The 20,455-nt window shown below is 42.6% G+C and overlaps 1 protein-coding gene across 3 annotated transcripts in view; it reads right to left on the reverse strand.

Moving 5' to 3' along the window:
• Nucleotides 1-2,646: 2,646 nt before the first annotated feature.
• Nucleotides 2,647-20,455, reverse strand: part of AMOTL1 (angiomotin like 1) — a 135,647-nt gene continuing 117,838 nt past the window's right edge. For all 3 annotated transcript variants that reach the window (XM_054015620.1, XM_054015622.1, XM_054015621.1), the window contains 5 exons: nucleotides 17,114-17,304; nucleotides 14,316-14,441; nucleotides 11,493-11,719; nucleotides 9,930-10,202; nucleotides 2,647-8,182 (listed from right to left, as the gene is read on the reverse strand). In XM_054015620.1, the coding sequence (XP_053871595.1) occupies nucleotides 8,076-8,182; nucleotides 9,930-10,202; nucleotides 11,493-11,719; nucleotides 14,316-14,441; nucleotides 17,114-17,304 (924 nt within the window). In that variant the 3' untranslated portion in view covers nucleotides 2,647-8,075. The remainder of the gene's footprint in view (nucleotides 8,183-9,929; nucleotides 10,203-11,492; nucleotides 11,720-14,315; nucleotides 14,442-17,113; nucleotides 17,305-20,455) is intronic.

Below are 20,455 nucleotides of genomic sequence, written 5' to 3' on the forward strand. Positions count from 1 at the left end.
CATTTTCCAGGCCTGGGCCCAAATTCAATACTTTTTGGGCCTGATACTGATATCGTGTACACCCGTGTAGGGCCCTTGACTTCAGTGGAGTTACTCCTGGACTTAAAGTGGTGCACTGGATTGCTGCATGGGTGAGGGGATGGGGATTTAACCCTCTGTGCCAGAGAGCCAAAGGACCCTCTGGTGACTATGAGCTGTGATATTTATTCATCTAAAGCTGAAGTAGCTGCTATGAAAGAAAATGCCCTAGGGTCTTTCAGTCTTAGTGTCATCTAATTCCTGGCCCTCTTGTAGCCTGAGAGCGTGGTGTAGTCTAAGCTAGTTTCACTTGCCTGCAAAGCCATGGCATAAGGGATGGATTACCATTAATACAGAACAGAAATGATCCAATTGCTCTCCTTGTACTGGGCTTCCCAGCGGATGTGACGCTGCTGCTCATTATTCCTCGTTTTCCCTGCTTGCTGTCTGATGGACGTGCTTCCCAGCATAGACGAGCTGCAGTGCAAGTCACTGTTGTAACAGCAGCCCTGCATCCTAAATAGCACTTTTTTGCAACAAGAGCCAACTGTATGGTAAAGTGGGAAGGATCATGGATTTAAGGCGAGCTCCTAGAAGTTCTATGGTCACCTAGTCTGTTCCCGCCGGTGCCAGCGTGCTTCTTACACTGGCCCCTGTCTCCGTCTGCATTTGTCACCCTGAGTTTGAAATATCTCAAGCCATGGTGCTTGCACCATTTCCTGTGGATTCCAGGAGAGGAAATGACTCAGCACGGTACAATGGAGGCAGATTCTGAAGCTTTATCAATGAAACAATTTCTGACATCTGGGTGAGAGTGAGAACACTTTCCAAAACTAAGATCTGAATGACAGTAGATGTGATTAAAGCAAAATATTGAACGCAAATTGTTACGCCAAGGCAGGACTAACTGGACTCTGAGCTACGGCTGTTTTGTAAAAGACGCCTTCATCGGTCATGTTGAGAAGGAACAAGGCAACAAAGAAGCAGTAGAACTGCCAAGCGCAGTGAATGGATTATTGCCAACACCACTTCGCCCTTCTGTGTTTCTTTTCATCGGCAGCTCTCCCAGTCAGTATCATTACTCCCATTTACCGGCTGGGGCGCTGAGGCACAGAGAGGTGAAGTAATTTGCCCAATTCACACAGCAGGTCAGCGGCAAAGATGGGAACAGAGCTGGGGTCTCCTGACTCACAGTCCAATGGTGCTATTTTGGTGCCTCAGTGATCCTCCTTATTTGGCTGGCAGTTTGGGATGCTCCTGTGTTTGTAGGCATTCCAAAATGGGATCAAATCCATTTTGGTCTATAACTGGACACATTTTTTTATACAGCTTTTCCTACACATTTCATTTCATTTTTTCCTGGACTGGTTAGTTTGCTGACATGATCTCAAGCCACTCAGCTAAGTCCTAAATCTTGCTACAAAATCCAGGCTCCAGCTTTTTTTTCAAACAAACAACTAGATTCTTCTATGGGCCCCGAGCCTGTTACCTAATTTCTTCTTGCTGTTGTTGGCAAAGCCCACCTGCACTAAAAATAGATACAGCTGCTGCATCTTGGAGAGCGTGCTAAGATAGGTGACCCAGCGTGGCACTGAAACCTGTGTTGAATATGTGGGACATGAGACTGCTGCAATGTATGAAGGATGCCATCCATGCTGCTATCTATAACATCCCTGTGTGTCTTCTGACACGTTAATTCCAGGGCTGTTTTTTTTAAAACAGGTGCAGGAGAGCCAGGCAGGAATGTGGCAAGCAGATGGGAAGATACACTTCATGGTTTTCATACCTTACATACATGGCGCTCCTCTGGAGTCATTTCAGGAATTTTTTAATAGACTCATTCAAGAGCATGTGAGAGTCTGCTGAGCAGATCTCAGTTATTAAATGAAAGATACTCATGCATGTGTCGCTTTTCCCCCTACTGTTTCTTTCACTTGAGTGAAAAAACTCCAACAAACTATGCTTCCGAAGGTCTTGATACTGGGAAGTTTTGGGCACTCTCAAAATCCATAGAGCCATACAGAATTGCGCCTATGGTCTTTATTACTTACATAGGACATAATGCTGGAAGGGACCTCTTCGGTCATCTAGTCTAGTCTCCAGTTAATGCAGGCAATCCCATTTTATAATCCCATTCATAAACTTAGCATAGATATTGTTACTTTAATTCATAAGGGCCCAGTCCTGATCTGGTGAAATCAGACGGAGTTTTGCCACCAACTACAATGGGAGCAGAAATCAGGCCTTATCTGTGAAATAAAAAAGTGTCTTCCAACTAGAGAAGATAAATTAATTCTATCTGATCCCATTCTTCACGCTTGCTGGGTCATGGCTAGGTTCTTTTCCTTTATTTGTTTTTACTCTTCACTTTGCCGGCCTATCTATAAGAGTTTGCCAGGTACAAGGAGTCTGTATTGTCCTTGTCTTTCAGATGAGACACAATCAACTTCCTCTCCACCAGTAAGCCATGATGTCAATAGTTTAGGGTTATGAAAAAGGGGAAATGATCTGAAGCTAACTGAGCCATCACTTCCCAGTTTTAGTAACTGGCCTGCAAAAGTACAGAGAATGGTTTAAAAATTCGTGGTTTTTTCAGAGATCTAATACATTTCACGCTGGAAACTCAAGGAAGGAAACATTTTATACATTTATTATATACAATATTAAGGCACAAGTTTAAGCAGCAAAGAATAGGAAAATCTTTGGCTGACCAACAATATCAATATTTGCCGCGAGTGACACATAATGTTCTTCATTTCCCCACATATGTACAAACACCCCTCCAGCTGTACAACACTGTACACCAACCATTCTATACAACCAACAACAGTAGAAAATGACAATATTTTACAATCAGTTACCAACATCACCTGGAATGGCTACAGCACAATTTCACAAAGCACAATACAAATCAAGCAGTTGGGAAGAACAGTAGAAATGCAGTTACACTGGTTTGCTGAGGGTAGGTGAACTGATTTACTAACAGTAGTACTTTACACATATTGCCACTAATGCTCTAACTTTGGGTAGAGATCCACTGCCTTCCTTTGCATGAAAAGAAAAATGTCACAAGCTCAACAAAACCAGGAAGAATTACCCTCTACGTTTATTTCAGCTGTGAATTCAAAAGCTGTCTAAATAAATAGTTTTCTGTAGGTGACTACAATCCTGGGCAGCATCAATTGTAAACACACCTTTGGGTATTGAAACGGGAGATATTGATGCTTAAAGAAATGCTGGAAATATATATAAAGAGAGAGGGAGAGCTGTATTCTAAGTGACCAAAAGAAGCAAGGTTATACCGCTAGCAGATATAATTATGTGAAAACAATACCATCATGCACATTAATAGAACACTATTTTTTCTGGATGACTAGTTGTATATATGTACAGCATTTATTAAATAGTTCTGCCTGAAAGGAAATAGTATAGCTAGCAATAAAATACTGAGCAAACAAAAGGACTACAAAGCTTTTGTGCATCCTTATTCCTTGGAAAAGGTCCAAGGTCCATTTGGGGAAATATTTATCACTAGTAGTTTTATTTTTACTCGCTTGTCTCTGCTGATCCATGCCTGATTAAGGGTGCAATCTTGCCACACCTGTTCACTTGAGTAAGGACTACTGATGTGAATCAAGGTTGTAAGATCAAGACCGTATGGGGGACAGATAGAGGCCATATGTCAAATGCATATGCTCTTAAAACATTTAAATTAACAAAGTGAGGAAAAAGAATTATTGTTACAATGCATATCAAACTGCGTAACATCTTCCAAAGGGTTTATGCATTTGCTTTGCAAGGCAAAGCTGCTAATACTTAAAAACATACCGTATTTCTTGGTTTAACAAGTGCAAAAATTAGAGAGAGGGAGATGCTGACATATGAATATTTATATGTATAGAGAAATATAAGTGCATAGATGTAACAAAGTTGTTTAGTATAAAAAAAAGTATCGCTTTGCTATGCACTATTCCATGTGTATCAGACACATGGCTGGCTTTCGGCACCTGCAGGCCTTCAGAGCACAAGTTTTCAGTTGGTAAGGCAACTCCCATCTTTTCATATGCTGTGTATTTATACCTCCCTACTGTGTGTTCCACTCCATGCATCTGATGAAGTGGGTTTTAGCCCACGAAAGCTTATGCCCAAATTCTCCTCATCGTTTTTGCTGATACAGACTAACACGGCTACCACTCTGAAACAAGTTTTCAGTGGAAGCAGACTTGAAAGTGGTTTGCAGTCTCCAGAATCTCGTGGCTGGTAGGAAGAGCTCAATGTAAGTGTTTGCAAGAGGGTTCCCCACATGACCTGGGGCCATCCCTGAACACATGAATGCATCTAAACAGGTGACTTTGGTGACAAAGTCAGGCTGGACAGCTGGAAGAGAGTGGTGGAAGGCAGGTAGATGAGCCCTTTTCCCTATAAGCTGGAAAGGGGTTACCTCAGGTCCACTAGGGATACCTGAGTCCAGTTAAGGGCTGCCTGAAACCTTTAAAAACCCCCTCCGCTGGTGAGAGAGGAGGGGGAGAGACTAGCTGCTGCAAGGCTAGTGGCAGCAGGGAGAAAGGACTCCTCCATGGTGGAAGGCTGCTCGCTTCGCTACAGGGGAAGCTACCTAACTGACTGCCTGTTTAGGGGATGAACTGGCACCCCAGGGCCAACAAGGCCACCCAACCCCAGAAAGAAGGTAGGAAAATGTATTCTCCTTTTCTGTGTTGTGAATTTGTGTCCTTTGGTTTGGCGGAGAACTCTTTGGGCCTCCCCTGAAGCCTAGCTGGAAAATATTGACAAGTAACCCTCCAGTGGGAAAATAAACACTGTCTGGAGTGGGGCTGATTGACTCCAGGCCCGCCTCCACCGGCAGAGGAGCAAGTGCTGAGGCCTGCGAGGCGGAAGAGGTGCTTGGGCACACTTTGAATCTTTGACCACCAGTACTGCAAAATCACCCTCACCCCCATCTCAAGATCGTAACAATTCCTAACTTCAGTAGGAAAAGAGAATCCAAAGATTTGGGAAGATTATTTTTTTTAAAAATGAGGAGGAGCAACAACTACTCACCAGCAGCATTTGGAATAAAAGAAGCAAAGTTGTGTGGGAGTGTTAGGTTTCATGATGAGGTGCCCCCCCGTAATTACTGCCACACCTTACTCCAGTGACAGGTACATTTTAAAATGAGGAATGTTTCATCTTGGGAGAAAACAAGTGGAGAAGAGAGATGGCAGCTCAGCAGGAAACAACCAAATGATTAACAATGATGCAGTTAAACTCTTGGAGCCAAGTTCTGCATTCCTGAAGTGCCTCAAATCCCATTAACTTGAGGGAGTCCTGGGTGAACAAGGAATGTAGGATCAGGCCCAGGGGGGGCTGGTTTCTCCTGGGGAGATTTTTTTGGGTTAATAACACTAAGCACTTATTTATATAGCGCTTTGCATCATCGAAGCACTGCACAAACACCAACCTTCTCCACAGCCCTGGTAGGAAGGAAAGGATTCCTATCCCCGTTTTACAGCTGGGGTCGCTCAAACACACAAGGCCTGATGCTACACTGCGCTCCTCCCATCTTAGGTCAGTGACGCTGGTGTAAAACTGGAGTAGCACAGCGATGAATCAGGCCCAGAGAGATTGACTGACTTGCCCAAGGACACACAGCGAGACAGTGGCTCAGCCAAGTTTAGCGCATGGGGAGTCTCTAGGCTCCCAGTTATTAGACTTTGGGGAGACATTTTCAAAACTTGGGCTCTGTCCAGAAGCCATTTATTTTTTAGTTTGAACAAATCTCCAGCCGTATTTGAGTGGGGAAAAAAAAAGAATTCTTGTGACCTTTCTTTGAACAGCCCCACAACCAAAGTAATGAAAAGGTGAATTCCAGCACCAATAGCTCCTGCTGAGGAACTCTGCAGACATGGTCCTGTTCCACGAAAACGTGTTTTGATTTGACCAAATTCTGGCTGAATCATGAAGGATGAAATTCACCCCTGTGCAGAGAGCCAGGACAGGTACCACTTTCATCCCATTTAAGCCTTAGTGGGAGGGTTTAAGTGGGGCACAGGTCTTGTGCAGGCTCCTCTGCATGGGGGGTGAATGTCACTTCTAAGGAATGATCATTTAGACAGCAATGGTTATGCATGTGTAAATATACAAACTCACCACCAAAATATCCCTCAGGGACCCTAACCTGGTGAATTTAGAAATGTTAAATCTTCCATCTCTCAACACACATGCACATGTGTCAATCAAAATTCGAGCCCCGTCCTGTAACCTCGACTCGTGTGAGGAATGGCTACTTATATAAGGGCTGGTCCCTTTAAGACAGTGGTTCTCAAACTTTTGTACTGGTGACCCCTTTCACATAGCAAGCCTCTGAGTGCAACCCCCTCTATAAATTAAAAACACTTTTAATGTATTTAACACCATTATAAATGCTTGGAGGCAAAGCAGGGTTTGGGGTGGAGGCTGACAGCTCGCGACCCCCCCATGTACAAACCTTGTGACCCCCTGAGGGGTCTCAACTCCCAGTTTGTGAACCCCTGCTTTAAGATACGGAAAAAAGGATTAGGAGAATTTCTGTGCCTGTTCAGAAACATCCTTTCTCATTTACACAACCAGGCTGTCTTTTAAAATGAATGTAAGCATCCCAGACAGGCAGCTATGAAGTGCTGTAGAAATCTTACCAACAAACTGACCCATGCTATGCAGTTGTGTGAATTAACTCCTGCAGTGCCACGTGCAGTGGAAATCCATTTTTAAGTGAGGACGTTTATTATTTCTCATCCTAAGTGTATTGACTAATTTATTGTTATTATTTAATATACACCCAAGGGCCTGATTCTGATCTCAATTGCAAGTAGTAAACCTGGATGAACTAGGCTGAAATCAGTCAATGATCTCCACATTCTGCTCAAACCTCTACAGTAATTGGCCCCAAACACTGTAGTAACCCTGGCCTGAAACCCTGCCTGCCATTACATGCTCAAATTCATCCTCAGTAACAACTGGAGGGTACGATTTGCCCCACTGACAATGCTGAAGCAGTTTGGACAGATACTGCAGAATACTATACGATTATTTTAATAAGCCAGAGAATACATCTACAGCGGCACCATGTTGTTCCCTGTGAGGTGCTGAGCATCCTGAATGCCCATTGTCTCCAAGCCCTCATGAGTAATAACTTTTAGCACTTGAATGTATGTACAATCTGCTGCTTGCACAGCTTTGTGTGTGTGTTTTATGTATTAGAGCTGAGGGAATACGCTCAACATTTTCCCCTGAATAGTTACCAAAATTGTAAAAGAAATTGCTTTCACAGGGTTTATGCCCCTTTTACACGCATCTTCTATGCAAATTCTAGCAAAGAAATGCTCAGGGCAACAGTAAATTTTGAGCAAATTTTGAATTTGCAAAACATGAGTATTTGCTTTGGAAACCTGATCCCAAGAGTAGCACTCATCCAATCAGGAAAGACCTATACATCCAATCAAAACAAACCAACCTGGCTTGAAACAAATACTTACAACAAACTGCTTCGTGCACAATCTACAGACCAAGAATTTTTTGCTAAAATAATCTGGTGAACAATTATGAATAATGACTAAATTTGAGAAAAGTTTAAACTTCTCCTGGACAATTCACAAACTCCCACTGACTTCAACAGAGCCAGGATTTCAGTCTCTGTCTTGATTGTAGCTAGCGAGTAAAATAGAATAACATTATAGAACACTGTTGTAAATGGTAAAAGATACCTTTTCTCTAAAATAGAAAATGCAGTTCCTATTTCCTTTACCATCTCTTTGTGAATCCATGTTTCTTTATCACCTTCTGTTGTCAGAATATTCCAGCCATTCATGTCCACCTTCAGCATCCTTCGTTTCATGTTTATATCTCTTTCTTTTCCCTCTGTAATTCGAAGTCTTATTCATCTCAGCCTCTAGGCTCCTTCCAGACTCAATCTTTCTCAGACTTTCTTCAGACTCGTATATTTAGTTTTTAAGATTTGCACAACATTGGCCTCCGTGGACTTGAATGTATCTGCCCAAAATCCTGAGGAATTCACTCTTTCCTCAGATGAGGACTTCCATCATGTCGGCATCAGGAAATTCAGGCTTGTGGACCAAACTGCTTACTCGGCCTTTGCTATCCGACAGCTTCCCATGGCTGGGGGAGTTCTCTGTGACAGTGAGGAGAGAAATCCAGATTCATCAAAAAGTCTCTAAAACTAATGCAAAATATTTTGGAGGGAAAATCTCTAACTATACTTTTTTAACATTTAAAGCCAAATTCATCCCTGGGGTAGTGACACCAGAGAGAGCTCCTCTGGCGTTTGCCAGGATGCAACAACTCCTCAGTCACTTATGCCCTCTGGGATAGAATTCTAATGTTTATGTTTCAGTTTTGCAATTTGAAAATATAATTCCTTCCACTTGCAACATCTGAATTTCTCTGTGGCAAATTGGATTTGCACCAAGAAGGGCTGGGGTGTATTTCATAGTAGAACCTGACCCTGAATTCCTGGTGCACCAAAGGAATCCCACTGACGTTAGTAGGTTAGTTAGTATGCAAAGAATGTAGGATTGGACACAGTGTGAATTAAAGGGACATGGTAAAGATAAAAATGACATTTAACAATGTTTCTTCCCCTCTGTTTCTAATAATCACAATAAATACCTACCTAGGTACTGAAACTGCCGTATCACCGTAAGAATCCTCAGATTCTTAAAGCAGAAAGAATCTTTTAGATCATTAAAGTACAGAGAAGTTTAAAAGATTAATTCATTGTTAATTAAAAAGGGGCTTGAACTAAACCGTAGAGCTGAATTTTGGAAAACATACTGGCCAACATTTTCAGGTCACTTGTGATTGTGGACACCTTGTAGAGGCCTGATTTTTAGAAGGTGGGTGGCTCATCTTCGGCCCCTTGAAGGTGTCTCAATTTGGGCATCAAAATCCCAATGTTCACTGAACAACTGAAATCTGGAAAATGTCAATATACTGTAGGCTTTACCATTACTTGGAGAAGCTTCTCAATGCAGCTACTCTGGATCTATAGTGATATAACTGAGCGCAGAATCCCTAACAGATCTTTCTATTCATGCATTTTGAAAAATTAGTCCAAGACACTATTGTAATCCATGTATTTGATCTATCTGTTTATTGCCCACATCACAAGAGTATCTAAAGGCTGAAAACACAACTCTACACCCAACTTATTTTCCTTCCGGAAGCCTAAATTTAGGGTTTAAATTACTTGACTGCACCTCTTTCAATTAACAGCAATGGATTTGTTTTCATGGGGAATAAAAGATCGTGTAGGAAACAGTCTTTTTTTAAAATAATGTTTTTAAAACAAATATTTCCTGTAACTAAGGCTGTATAGAAACAGTTCCCATCCGTCAACAATTATTTCTAAATCAAAAGTCCCTAGTTTTCAAACAAAAGTAAACCATTCTGTGTTTTCGGCTCACTTTTCCCACAAGTTTTCATAAAAATATGAAACAAATGGTTTCTTCCCCCCAAAATAGTTTAAACTGGGAAAATTCTCCAAAAACATGTTTGTCTGAATGTGGGAACAAATGCGGAATGTGTCCAAGATGAGAAATGTTGTGACCAGTTCCAGGCTGGAATGTCACTTTTTGCACCACAAATAACTGTACATGCTGAAATTTCCCCGCTCGGCATAGGAAAGTTTGCAAGGCCAAAGCAGACGGTTTTGCACACATCTCTCTCATAAATTTGACTTAAAGAATGCTTTTGATTTTCTTGAGATAATAACCAACAACAATTTATCTATCTAGCTTAGAAGTACTTATATCTATCTAGCTGTCTCTCTATAATTATATTTGTCTCAGGCACTTATATAGCACGAGTCACCATAATATCAATGCACTGATTGTACCATGAAGGTTGGAATCACTTACCCAGCTTATCTCTAGCGCCTTTGGCTCCTGTGTGTCTCAGGGCAGGGCTGTTAGAAGGGGTGGTGCTTAGCCTTCCCCTGCCTGGGAAAGAGGCAGTGTTTGGCCAGAAAAGCTCAGAGCTTTTGTCAGTCTGAGTGCTGCTGTCTTTGCTGCCTGTTTTAGCATGGGAGGCGCTGACTGGCCAGGAGGAGGCTGCACAGGACAAAGAGGGAGGTAAGGGAGGCAGTGCAGGGATTGATGAATGGTCGTGATGATCCTTCCCTAACAGCAACCCTAAAAACACAATAACGATCATGTTAGTAAAATCAGAGATGGAGAAGCCCTGCTAGATCCCTCAGCCCAGCCTCCTCTCAGGGCAGGATTGTTCTCTAGGGCTTTGATGCAGGGTAGTTTTAAATATACCCACTAATGAGGTGTCCACTGCTCAACTGGGGAGGCTTCCTCTGAGAGATAGCCTCCTAGAACTCACTATCAGGAAGATTTTCCTCATAGTCAGCTTAAAAGGTCCCTTCTCTTGAGTCCATGATAAAACCCCCTAGAGGGGAAGAGGGCTCAGGAATGGTGTGAGTTTCACCTCAGGGATGAGGAATTTGGAGGCTCAGCACATACTCAGTGGTGTGCTGGCACCACTATGGTGCCACCCAACTTCCCCTTCCTCCCATGGTTCTCAAAGGAGCACAGCTGACTGGTTAAGAGTAAAGTGCACCTCATACAGCAGTTGCCATGCACCCCGTCCATCGTTCCCCAGAGCCATGGAGGCCCAACCTTGCAGAGTTGGGATAGAGGAGCTTCAGCAGGCTACCCGGGAGGGAAGGAGCATACAATGAAGATTCTATTGCCAATCTTTCACTCTCCTACTCTCAAATCCATGCATATTTACTTCCTGCAGCCTATATGAGCAGATAAAAGCACCAGACCCTTCCTTTGATCCCATTGCCACTCATTATATTCTGCATTGTTCTTCTTCTTCTTCGGTGTTCATGTTGTTCCCATGACACACTCAGAAACTATTTCCTCAAGGTGTACAGATTCAGTCATTTTTACCTGTTCTGATACATCAGTCCTTTCAGAACAATTGCTCTTCTCGGAAGCCCCTCTCGTTTGCCTACATTGTTCTGTACATCGAACACACTGAACACAGCATTCTGAAATTGCTGTCTCAGCAGTGCCATGCAGAGAGGGGCTATCGCTGGACTGTAATGCCTTTTTTGCACACAGCCCAAAATGGCATGCCTTCTTTCTTTCCTGCCATATTACATTGCAAATTCCTATCCAAAGTGCTCTCTGCTCTCTAGTTTAATGCAACTTTTCCTAGCCCAGAGAAGGATTCATTCCTATGAAATGTGCATATACTGCCTGCAGTCCTCTGGGTATGATTGTCAGGTGAGTACAGCTGAGCCTGAACACACAGGGTGGTGGCTCAAACTTGTGGAAGGTGGCCAATCACACTTTCAAAGCTGCCCCTCAAAGTCTTATTCTGGCCACAGACAGATTTTACTTGTTAAGCTGTCCTCTCTCTGAAACCATTGGCACTGCCAATGCCTAGCTCAAATTGGAGCTCACCTATGCTTCCTTTCCAGGTCTTCTCCTCCTTCTTTTCCTCAGCTATCTGATTGCTGGTGAGAGAGGTCTGGCGGGAATGCGCACCCGTTGCTGCAGCGATGGACGGGACCGATCGAGCAGGCCGTAAACTTGTGCTGTCTGTTTTCCCAGCATCCTTTCGCAAACGCTGCTGAAGGACCTTGATCATGGCATCTTTCTCAATTATTTTCGCATGCAGATTCTTTATCCTGCCAAAATACAAATGTTCTGTTTACAAAGATGAAAAATAACTTCTAGATCACAGCTATTCCACTGCTGCCTTTTCAGGGCTGTTCTCTGTAGTACATTCTCTGCTGCTTTACCCCTTCCAGTTTTAAGCAACTCAAACAATTAAATTTCCACCATTTCCTTTGAGGGCAATTGCACAACTTAACTGGGCAATATTTCCTGCTATTCAACCAATGGCGATGCTTTTTATAAGATTAAATAAATAAACAGATTTAAATTAAGCTGGTCCACTGATATTACTTCAATAAACTAGCAAGAATAATCTGAAAAATAGTCCTAAAGATGCTGTGGACTGATGGGATCACTCAGATAGGTAAAGGAGCAATTTTCTTTGCCCCACAATACTTCTGGGCTAAATCCTGAGTTCTTTTACTGTGGCAGACTGCAACTGGGGAGTTTTGCCTGAATCAAGGTTGACTGAATTAAAACTGAGTAAAGACCTCAGGAGTTGGCCCTATAAAAGATTGAAATAAAGATTTTAATAATTAAATTATCTTGCCCAAATCTCTGAGGGCCCATACCAACTGCCACTGAAATAAATGAAAAAAACTTCCATTGCCTTCAGTGAGCATTGGATTGGGCCCTTAGTTTCTGTTGAAAGCTGTAGAAATAACTAATGGTCTGTGTTTTCCAACTTACTAGAGGCCCCGACAGCTTTTTTCTATAGACCCTGAAAGTGTTTTAAGATGATAACGAACCAACTATTTGAGAATAGGCTGTGGAAACATGGCAGTGGAGAATTTAAGACTGAATCAAACTGAAAAGGTTTGAACCAACTAATTAAAATGCCAGTCAAATGAAAATCATGTCTTATGAAATATAGCCAAATACAGCAGACATTTTTTGGGAGGGATTTAAAAAAGAAATGTCACATATGGTCTAAATAGACATATAAGGGAGGTAGAAACTTTAAGGCTGTCATTTTCAAAATGGAGTGCCTAATTTGCACTTGCAACATAAAATCCTGATCCAAAGAAGTCAATGGAAAAATTCCCACTGATTTCAAGTCCTCTGTGTGTATGCATGCATGCATGTGTATATAAGATAAAAAACATAGAACCGGTTAAATTATATTTTTATTTTCTGGGAAAAAAATGTGAAGAACATGAAATTTTTTGTCAGAATTTTATTTGGCCTTTTTTTGCTTTTCAACAAAACCTGGGGAATATCTATGAAAACAGAAATTTTCTCAAAAAAAAAAATTGCTGCTTAGTCATAAAGCCATTTTTAATAAAAAAAGAGTTTTGATTACAAATATTTTGAGCAGCTCTAGCAAACAAGTAATTGGACGTGCCACATACATATTTGCATTTGTATGCTCAAAATGGGAAAACTGCACGTGCAAATGGGAACTTGTGTGTGCATAGACAGGTTCTGTACCGACTACTGCTTTCATAGATTCCATGCCAAGAGGGACCACTGTGATTCTCTAGTCTGACCTTCTATATAACACAGGCATAGAACTTCCCCAAAACAATTCTAGAGCCCAACTTTTAGAAAAACATCCAATCTTAATGTTAAAATTGCTGTGGTGAAGAATCACTTGGTAAATTGTTCCAATGGTTAATTATCCTCACCGTTAAAAATGTATGCCTTATTTCCAAGCTGAATTTGTCTAGCTTCAACTTCCAGCCATCGGATTATGGTATTCATTTCTCTGCTAGATTGAAGAGCCCATTATCAAATATTTGTTCCCCATGTAGCTATTTATAAACTGTGATCAAGTTAACCCTTAATCTTCTCTTTGTTAAGGTAAATAGATTGAGTTCCTTGCATCTATAACTATAAGGCATGTTTTCTAATCCTTTAATCATTCTTGGGGCTTTTCTCTGGACCCTCTCCAATTTATCAACATACTTGTGTATGTATTCAGGTGTTCAGTTTTGAAGGTTTGTCCCTACATGCCATGGTACCTTTCATATACACCTCTACCCCGATATAACGCTGTCCTCGGGAGCCAAAAAATCTTACTGCGTTATAGGTGAAACTGCGTTATATTGAACTTGCTTTGATCTGCCTTTGTGCGTAGCCCCGCCCCCCCGGAGCGCTGCTTTACCCCGTTATATCTGAATTCATGTTATATCGGGTCACATTATATCGGGGTAGAGGTGTAACTCTGAGAGAGAGATATCAGATACATACACACAGCTTTTTGGTTGGGCAGCAATGAAGTCACAATTACATCATTGGCTACTAGTGAGTCTTGCATTAAAAAGTCAGAATTTTGAGTGAGATCGTGCAAGCTCATGCCAAGCTCCTTTTTCTAGTAAGGAAGCCATCCGTTTTTAAGGTCTCTCTTTGATGTAAAGAAGGTTTAAATCCAGGGAGGGGAGGAGGCAGAACCTAATCTCTGTCTTTTAATAGCTGAAGAATGAAATGACTAAAAGTCAAACTGAAGCAAAATCCCTCCTTTTAGAATGGGCCTGTTGGCATGCAAAGGGCTAAATGACACGTGGGCTGGCTTATCCAAGAATCTGAGCAGTTAGGATGCTATGGATCTCATGATAAGACCTTTAGCACACATCCCGTGGTAAATATTTAACAGCTGTCCTTTACGTGTATTCCATGTCCTGACACCTCCGGTTGGCTTGAACAATCTCCTCCTCTTCCTGCCATATTCGAACCTCCAGGGAATTCTCGTTGTAGCTGCCATTCCGCGAGTGGTTAATGACTGAGGTATCCCTAGCAACACAAGACATAGCCACACCCTTTATTGTCACTTGGTTCAATAAAAGGCCTCTTTCGATACAAACAGGCATGTAACTGTTATTTTACCATTCACATTTCAATGGAAATCTACAGCTATATTTGGAGGGTGTAATAGTCTAGCGAAATGAGTATTTCTGAAAATACAACAAAAGGTGGGCGGGAACAAATTGGAGGTGAAATCTCATGTTCTAAAATGAATTAAAATTAAAGGACACTGTCAAGATAAAAATAATGGGCCAGATCCTCTGCCAGTCTAAAACAGCTCAGCTCCATTGGGTTCAATGAACCTATGTTGATTTACCTCAGTTGAAGATCTGGTCCATTATATTAAACAATAAATCCTTAGCTGGTGATATAAATAATAAATAAATGAATTGTGGGTTATTTTTAACTCCCCTCAGGTTTCTGAGCCTTTGAAGTACACCTGAATCATGTTTCATGTTTTTTCTGTACAATCACAAGGGCTAGAAATTTTTTTAAAAAATTAGTGAAAGCTGAGATTCTCATGTAATCACTTGGCTCTATGTGCTGGTGCTTTAAGAAAAACACCAAATAATGTGAGGCTTGAAAGAAAATCACAAGAGTCAGCAACATTGAATCTAATTTGCTGTTTGCTTCTGCACTTCAATGCTGGATGAGAAAATGAGACTGATCAATTTAGTTTCCGGTTTCAAGTTCAGTTTCACTTTCTGGTTCTCATACACTAGCACAAAGCTGGTTTGTTTGGGTTTCCAAAGCCATAGGGGAAAATTTTCAAGAAAATATTTATGTAAAGAAAAATATATAACTGATTAAAAAACATATTTTATGTGAAATTTTGCAAACCTTGGTTTTGTTGTTGTTTTTTATTTTACTTTTCTTTATAAAGTCATACCTACGTTTAGGATCAAAAATATTTGATAGGGTCCTTTCAGTTATGATATTTTAGATGCCAGTACACACCAGTGACAATGCCTTGTATTAACTGTAACACAGAAATATTAAAAACCCTATTCTGAAGACACAAAGGGCCTGATTTGCAAAGGTGCTGAGCACCCACAAGTCTAGCTAAAGTCAACAGCAGTTGTAGGTATTTTGCATTGTGATGGGGTGACTACCCCACAATCACCTTGCAGGGTTTAATGCAGGCCAGATGGGCCAATTAACCCCTTAGGCAGCTGATTAAGGAAGCTCAGTTGGGCAGTTGACCCAGCAATTTAAAAGGGCCCGGGGCTACTGCAGCAGTGGCCGGAGCCCCAGGTGGTGAGGGCCAGGCAGCGCGGATGGCTGGCTGTGGGAGGCTGACTCCCAACCCCACCCCTTCTGCCTGAGGCCCTGCCCCTTCTGGGGGCCCGGAGCCAGGCCCCATACTGGTAAGTTGTCTGTGTTACTCTCACCCCGGCTGAAGCAGAAAGGGGTACTGGGAAAAAGGCTGACACCCCAGAAGAAAAGGAGGAATGAGTGAAGACTGCAGACACTACCTGGGAAGAGGGAGGAGGCTTTGGGGAACTGATAGGCCTATGAAGAAAAGGGGAACCAACAGTAGGAAGAAGCTCAGGGATAGAGCAGTGAGGCCAGAGAGAGAAGGCCCAGATTGCTAAGTTGAGGGTCCCTGGTCTGGAACCTGGAGAAGAGGGTGGGCCTGGGTTCCCCTACCAGCCACTGGGCGAGTGGCACCGAGGCAGCGAGCGAGAGAACTGCCTAGGACTACTGAGGAGCTAAACCTCCCCTGGGGGGCGGGGAACCTGTGACACAGCCACAGGGCCGAGCCACGAAGAGGATGCTGTGAGAGGAGCTCCAGGTGGACAGGGTGACGATATGCAAACCATAGGTGGGGGGTTGTCGGCCTCAAGCTAATCCCCAGAGTACCAGAAAAAGGTACCACCAGTCAGGCGGTGAGTGGTGCGCCCCATGACATACATCTCTGAAAATCAAGCCCCCAGTAAATACACTCATTTTCTGGGTATATTAAAATGCCTGGGTCTATGTAAAATACTTGATAGTATCTGGCAGTAAATGAAGGGAAATTCCTTTGTGAGCCCTTAATACTATGGAGAGAAATCCGCACTCCTCCCCCGCACATGTCAAGTACATTCAACCAGGTCTGTTAAGGAAAACTTCTGCCTTCCTTTGATGCAACAGTTATAGGTAGGACCCTATGTAAAGCATGATTTCCTGGAGGGCATGGAAGTTGTGAAAAGGCCCCCAAACCATGATTTTTAAATATTTTTTTAAAAGGTAAAAGTCTACAGCAAAGTCTGTTTCAAGGATTGAATGAATTTTACAAGTAACAATAGTCAATTAATTAATGAAACTGATGAACCTTACTTGTAAACTTCATTCTGTGCAAACTCCATGAAATTCAATACTTCGACATTTATGCTGTCGTGAATTTTCTAAAAATAAATAAATCATGATTTATACAGGGCCCTAGTTACAGGACACTGCTGGAGGCTGGTTCACTGGCCTCGATGAACCATTGGTCCTGAGCCGGAATGGTAAGGCCTCATGGCCTTGCTATGGTGAATGGTCCCATTAACTTCAATGGGACTACATGACCGGATAAAGCAAGCCAAATTTGTCCCTAAGAAAACACACTTCTTTTTACTACACAAGCCTCATTCGATTAAGTGTATTGATGACTGCCTGGAACAACGTGATCTTACCTTTCTGTTGCAGCTGTGGCTGCTGCATTCATGGCAAAGTGCCTGATTGTGCTCTCCTCTAGATACTTCTGCTCCCACTTGGTCATGTCAGCTTCCAGAGCCAGAATCCTCTCCTCCTTTTCCCGCACTAGCTCCATCAGTGCTGGGGCATTGTGTTCTGGCAGGCTTTCGGCCTGGTAGTTCCCCTGTCTCTGGAGTTGGGGAGAGGGAAACAACGGAAGATAGTCAGCCTGCACCAGCTCGAGAGCTGCAAACACCTCGTCTACAAAATCTTCTGCAAAACAAACCCAGGGGCTTTCAACCTTTTGGGTGGCCTGGTGCTGAATCAGTAGCCACCCTGGCGATCAGAGATTAAATAGAGCTCCTTGTCAAAGAGTGACCCATAGTTATTGCCTAGAACCAGTGAGATGCAAGTTTGCTCTAGAAACTGTCCCTAGCAATTCAACGGCATCAGGAAAGCTGGTTTATTGCTTAGCAAAGGAGGCAAGCTACAGGTGGCGTGTATAAAACTTCCAGATGAAGGGAGGGTCCTCCCCAAGTTCCTGAAGGTGACTGACTGAGGGCTAAAAGATGTTAAAAGAGGCTAGAAGAGCTGGTGGTCCCACCACAGCAGGCACACTCCTCACGGGGTGGAGCAGTCCAGCGGTCCACCGTGGTGTGTTAATACCTCATGGGCTGATGGAGCTGGCATTCTAGCTGCTCACCCTCACACATGCATATACTGCATGAGCTGGTGAAACAGGCTGGCAGAGCTGACATGAGCTGCTATCCCAGGCACACACCTGCCCATAAAACATACTTGATGGATTGCTGAAAAATGGAATTGTGAACTAGGCTAGCAGAGCCTGCTGCCTGTTACAGCATGCCCACACCACTGCATGGGAGCTGAAACAGATTCTGACTTCTTGTCTCTCCGCCCCTTTCCCGTCTTTCCTCGGTTCCTTCATGTAATCTCACCACTGTCTGTGCAAGAGATCAGCGTTGTCTGAGAGAGCCTGCCTGTGTCTCTCTCCCTTATTGGCCTGCTCTCTCTTTTCAAATCTCTCTTCCCCCATTGTCCAGTCTCCTTCGTTTTTCTCTCCTCCTTCTGTTTTTTAAGCTGGCGTTTTCAAACCTGGCAGCCTCAAGTTAGGGCACCTACATCAGCCAGCTTTTCAGAGGTGCTGAGTACTTGCAAATCCAAATGAAGTCAGTGGGAGTAGGGAGTTCTCAACACCCTGGAAAATCCATCCACTTAAACAGGTACCTAAATATGGATTTGAGTCCAGATCGTCAAAGGTACTTAAGCGCCTAACCCCCATTCCTTTCAATGGGAATTAGGTCCTTCAATACCTTTGAGAATCTGGGCCTTGGGGCCTAAAGTTAAAGTTTAGTTAGTTAAAGTTTCAAACCTGAGTTTGAAAATGTTGGGTGGGATTTTCTAAAGAGCTCAGTGTTGGCCTAAATCTGCTTCCATGGAAGTTAATAGGAGTTTTACCAGTGCAGCACCTACACGGAGCGCTTTAAAAAGTCCCACCCTTTGTCTTTTATCTCTGTAATGGCTGCTGTCTTGCACTGCCAAGCAGCTGGGGATGCAGTTTGTATGAAAGGTGCGATGCAGGCAAAGGTTGTGTTCCATTATTACATTCAAAAAATGTGCGGGCAGGACTGGCTTTCCAAATGCTCACTAAGGCCATCATCTATTCTGTGGGATGCTGAACCAGGCTGACAGAACTAGGATCCCTGCTGCTCATCCTGGAATGCAAGGGCATCATGGGATACTCCAAACCTAGCATTAAAATACCTCTTTTGCTGACACTTTGTCACACTTCTCTCATGCATGGATACCAATATGTGTAGGTATTATGGGGAATCAGAAAATAGTTAAATATAACCCAGAAGCAAAGCAATATTGCATGCTAAATTAAATGGCACTTGGCCCCTATTCTGGGCCATGGATCTATGCCGATTTACAGCACTTAGCACATTAACGGCATTTCAATCATCATCATCATAAGATAAAGAAATCAATCCATGAGTGTGAATAAAGCTTTTGTATGAAATGGATAACACTGATGATTGTTTACACATTATCTCATTTGGCATCATCTTTTGAAAGTTCAGAGTTATGGGATAAGCAAAACGGACACAGTGGATGAAAGAACCTGATAGAATAGAAAATTGTTTATCCAAAGCAGGGAAGCTAATGCAGAGGCTGGGGAGTTAAAAGACCTTGGCTCTATTCCTGGCTCTCCCACGTGATCTTAGGAGATGGTTTCTGTAGTGTAGAGGTTCGTGTATTTATCTAGCATGCAAAAAGTCCCTGGTTTGAAACTGAGCAGAAACGCTGATTTTCAGCTCCCACAGGAACAGTGAAAATAGGACCTTAGGCAAATTACTTAACCTCTTTGTACCTAAAATGGGGATAACATTAGTTACCTAATCCATAGGGGATGATATGAGAATTAAGGGTTGTAAAATTCTGTGAGACCTTCAGAGAGAAGACATTATTGAAGTGTTTTATAAAGTATAAGAGTTGCTGCATTTAGTGGCACATAAGATTGTGTCAGAGAAGAGGAAACTATGTTGTGCACACCCCTGTTTGTCAACTGCACCACATCACAAGCTGCCCAGGGCAAGGCAGGCCCTCTGTGATATATCAAAACCATGAAATCAGGGGCGACTGTGTAACCTACATTTCCATTCTCTGGAATTCGTGCCATAAAATACTACAGCCTCTAGTTCTTCGTTTTGGAACCTTTCCTCCTGATGACAGAAAACATGACTTGGGAATGCAGGAGAAGACTTAAGTGAACTTTGGCTTTAGGGTAATACTGACTTTTTTGGAAGACGTTTTCTGGAATAATCCATTATGGAACAATCCTTTGGGGGCAACTGTTGTGATGCTTCACCAGCAAAAACATCAGTTATGCTTCAGATAATGTCAGTCCTGGAAGGTATGATTATATTTTTACAGAGCAATTCCACTCTGTACAAATTGTACCCTGAAACTCCATGTATAGAGTGTCTTATTAATTTCAGATCAAAATAAATGCCAACCCTGTAAACTCAACCTGGAATATAAAGTTAAGAGGTTCTTTTGTCCCTGGCACATGCATCACCAACAATAATGATTGGCCATTTGGAACTTAGTTAATAATTCTGTTGATGATACCTGAGCCAGAATAGACTCTCTAGCTCATTCTCTCCTAGGTGGACTGGGTCTATAAAGCTCACTGGGGTAAAAAGTAGTAAAAGTCTATTTTATTTGGCATGACTCAATATTCCATAGATCTGACTGTGATACACGGATAGCAGGTGTCATTTTATGGAGTGATGGGACTCACCCCACAGGTACAATTA

This window comes from Malaclemys terrapin, chromosome 1 (assembly GCF_027887155.1).
Source record: "Malaclemys terrapin pileata isolate rMalTer1 chromosome 1, rMalTer1.hap1, whole genome shotgun sequence".
In the NCBI taxonomy this organism is placed as follows: Eukaryota; Metazoa; Chordata; order Testudines; family Emydidae; genus Malaclemys; species Malaclemys terrapin.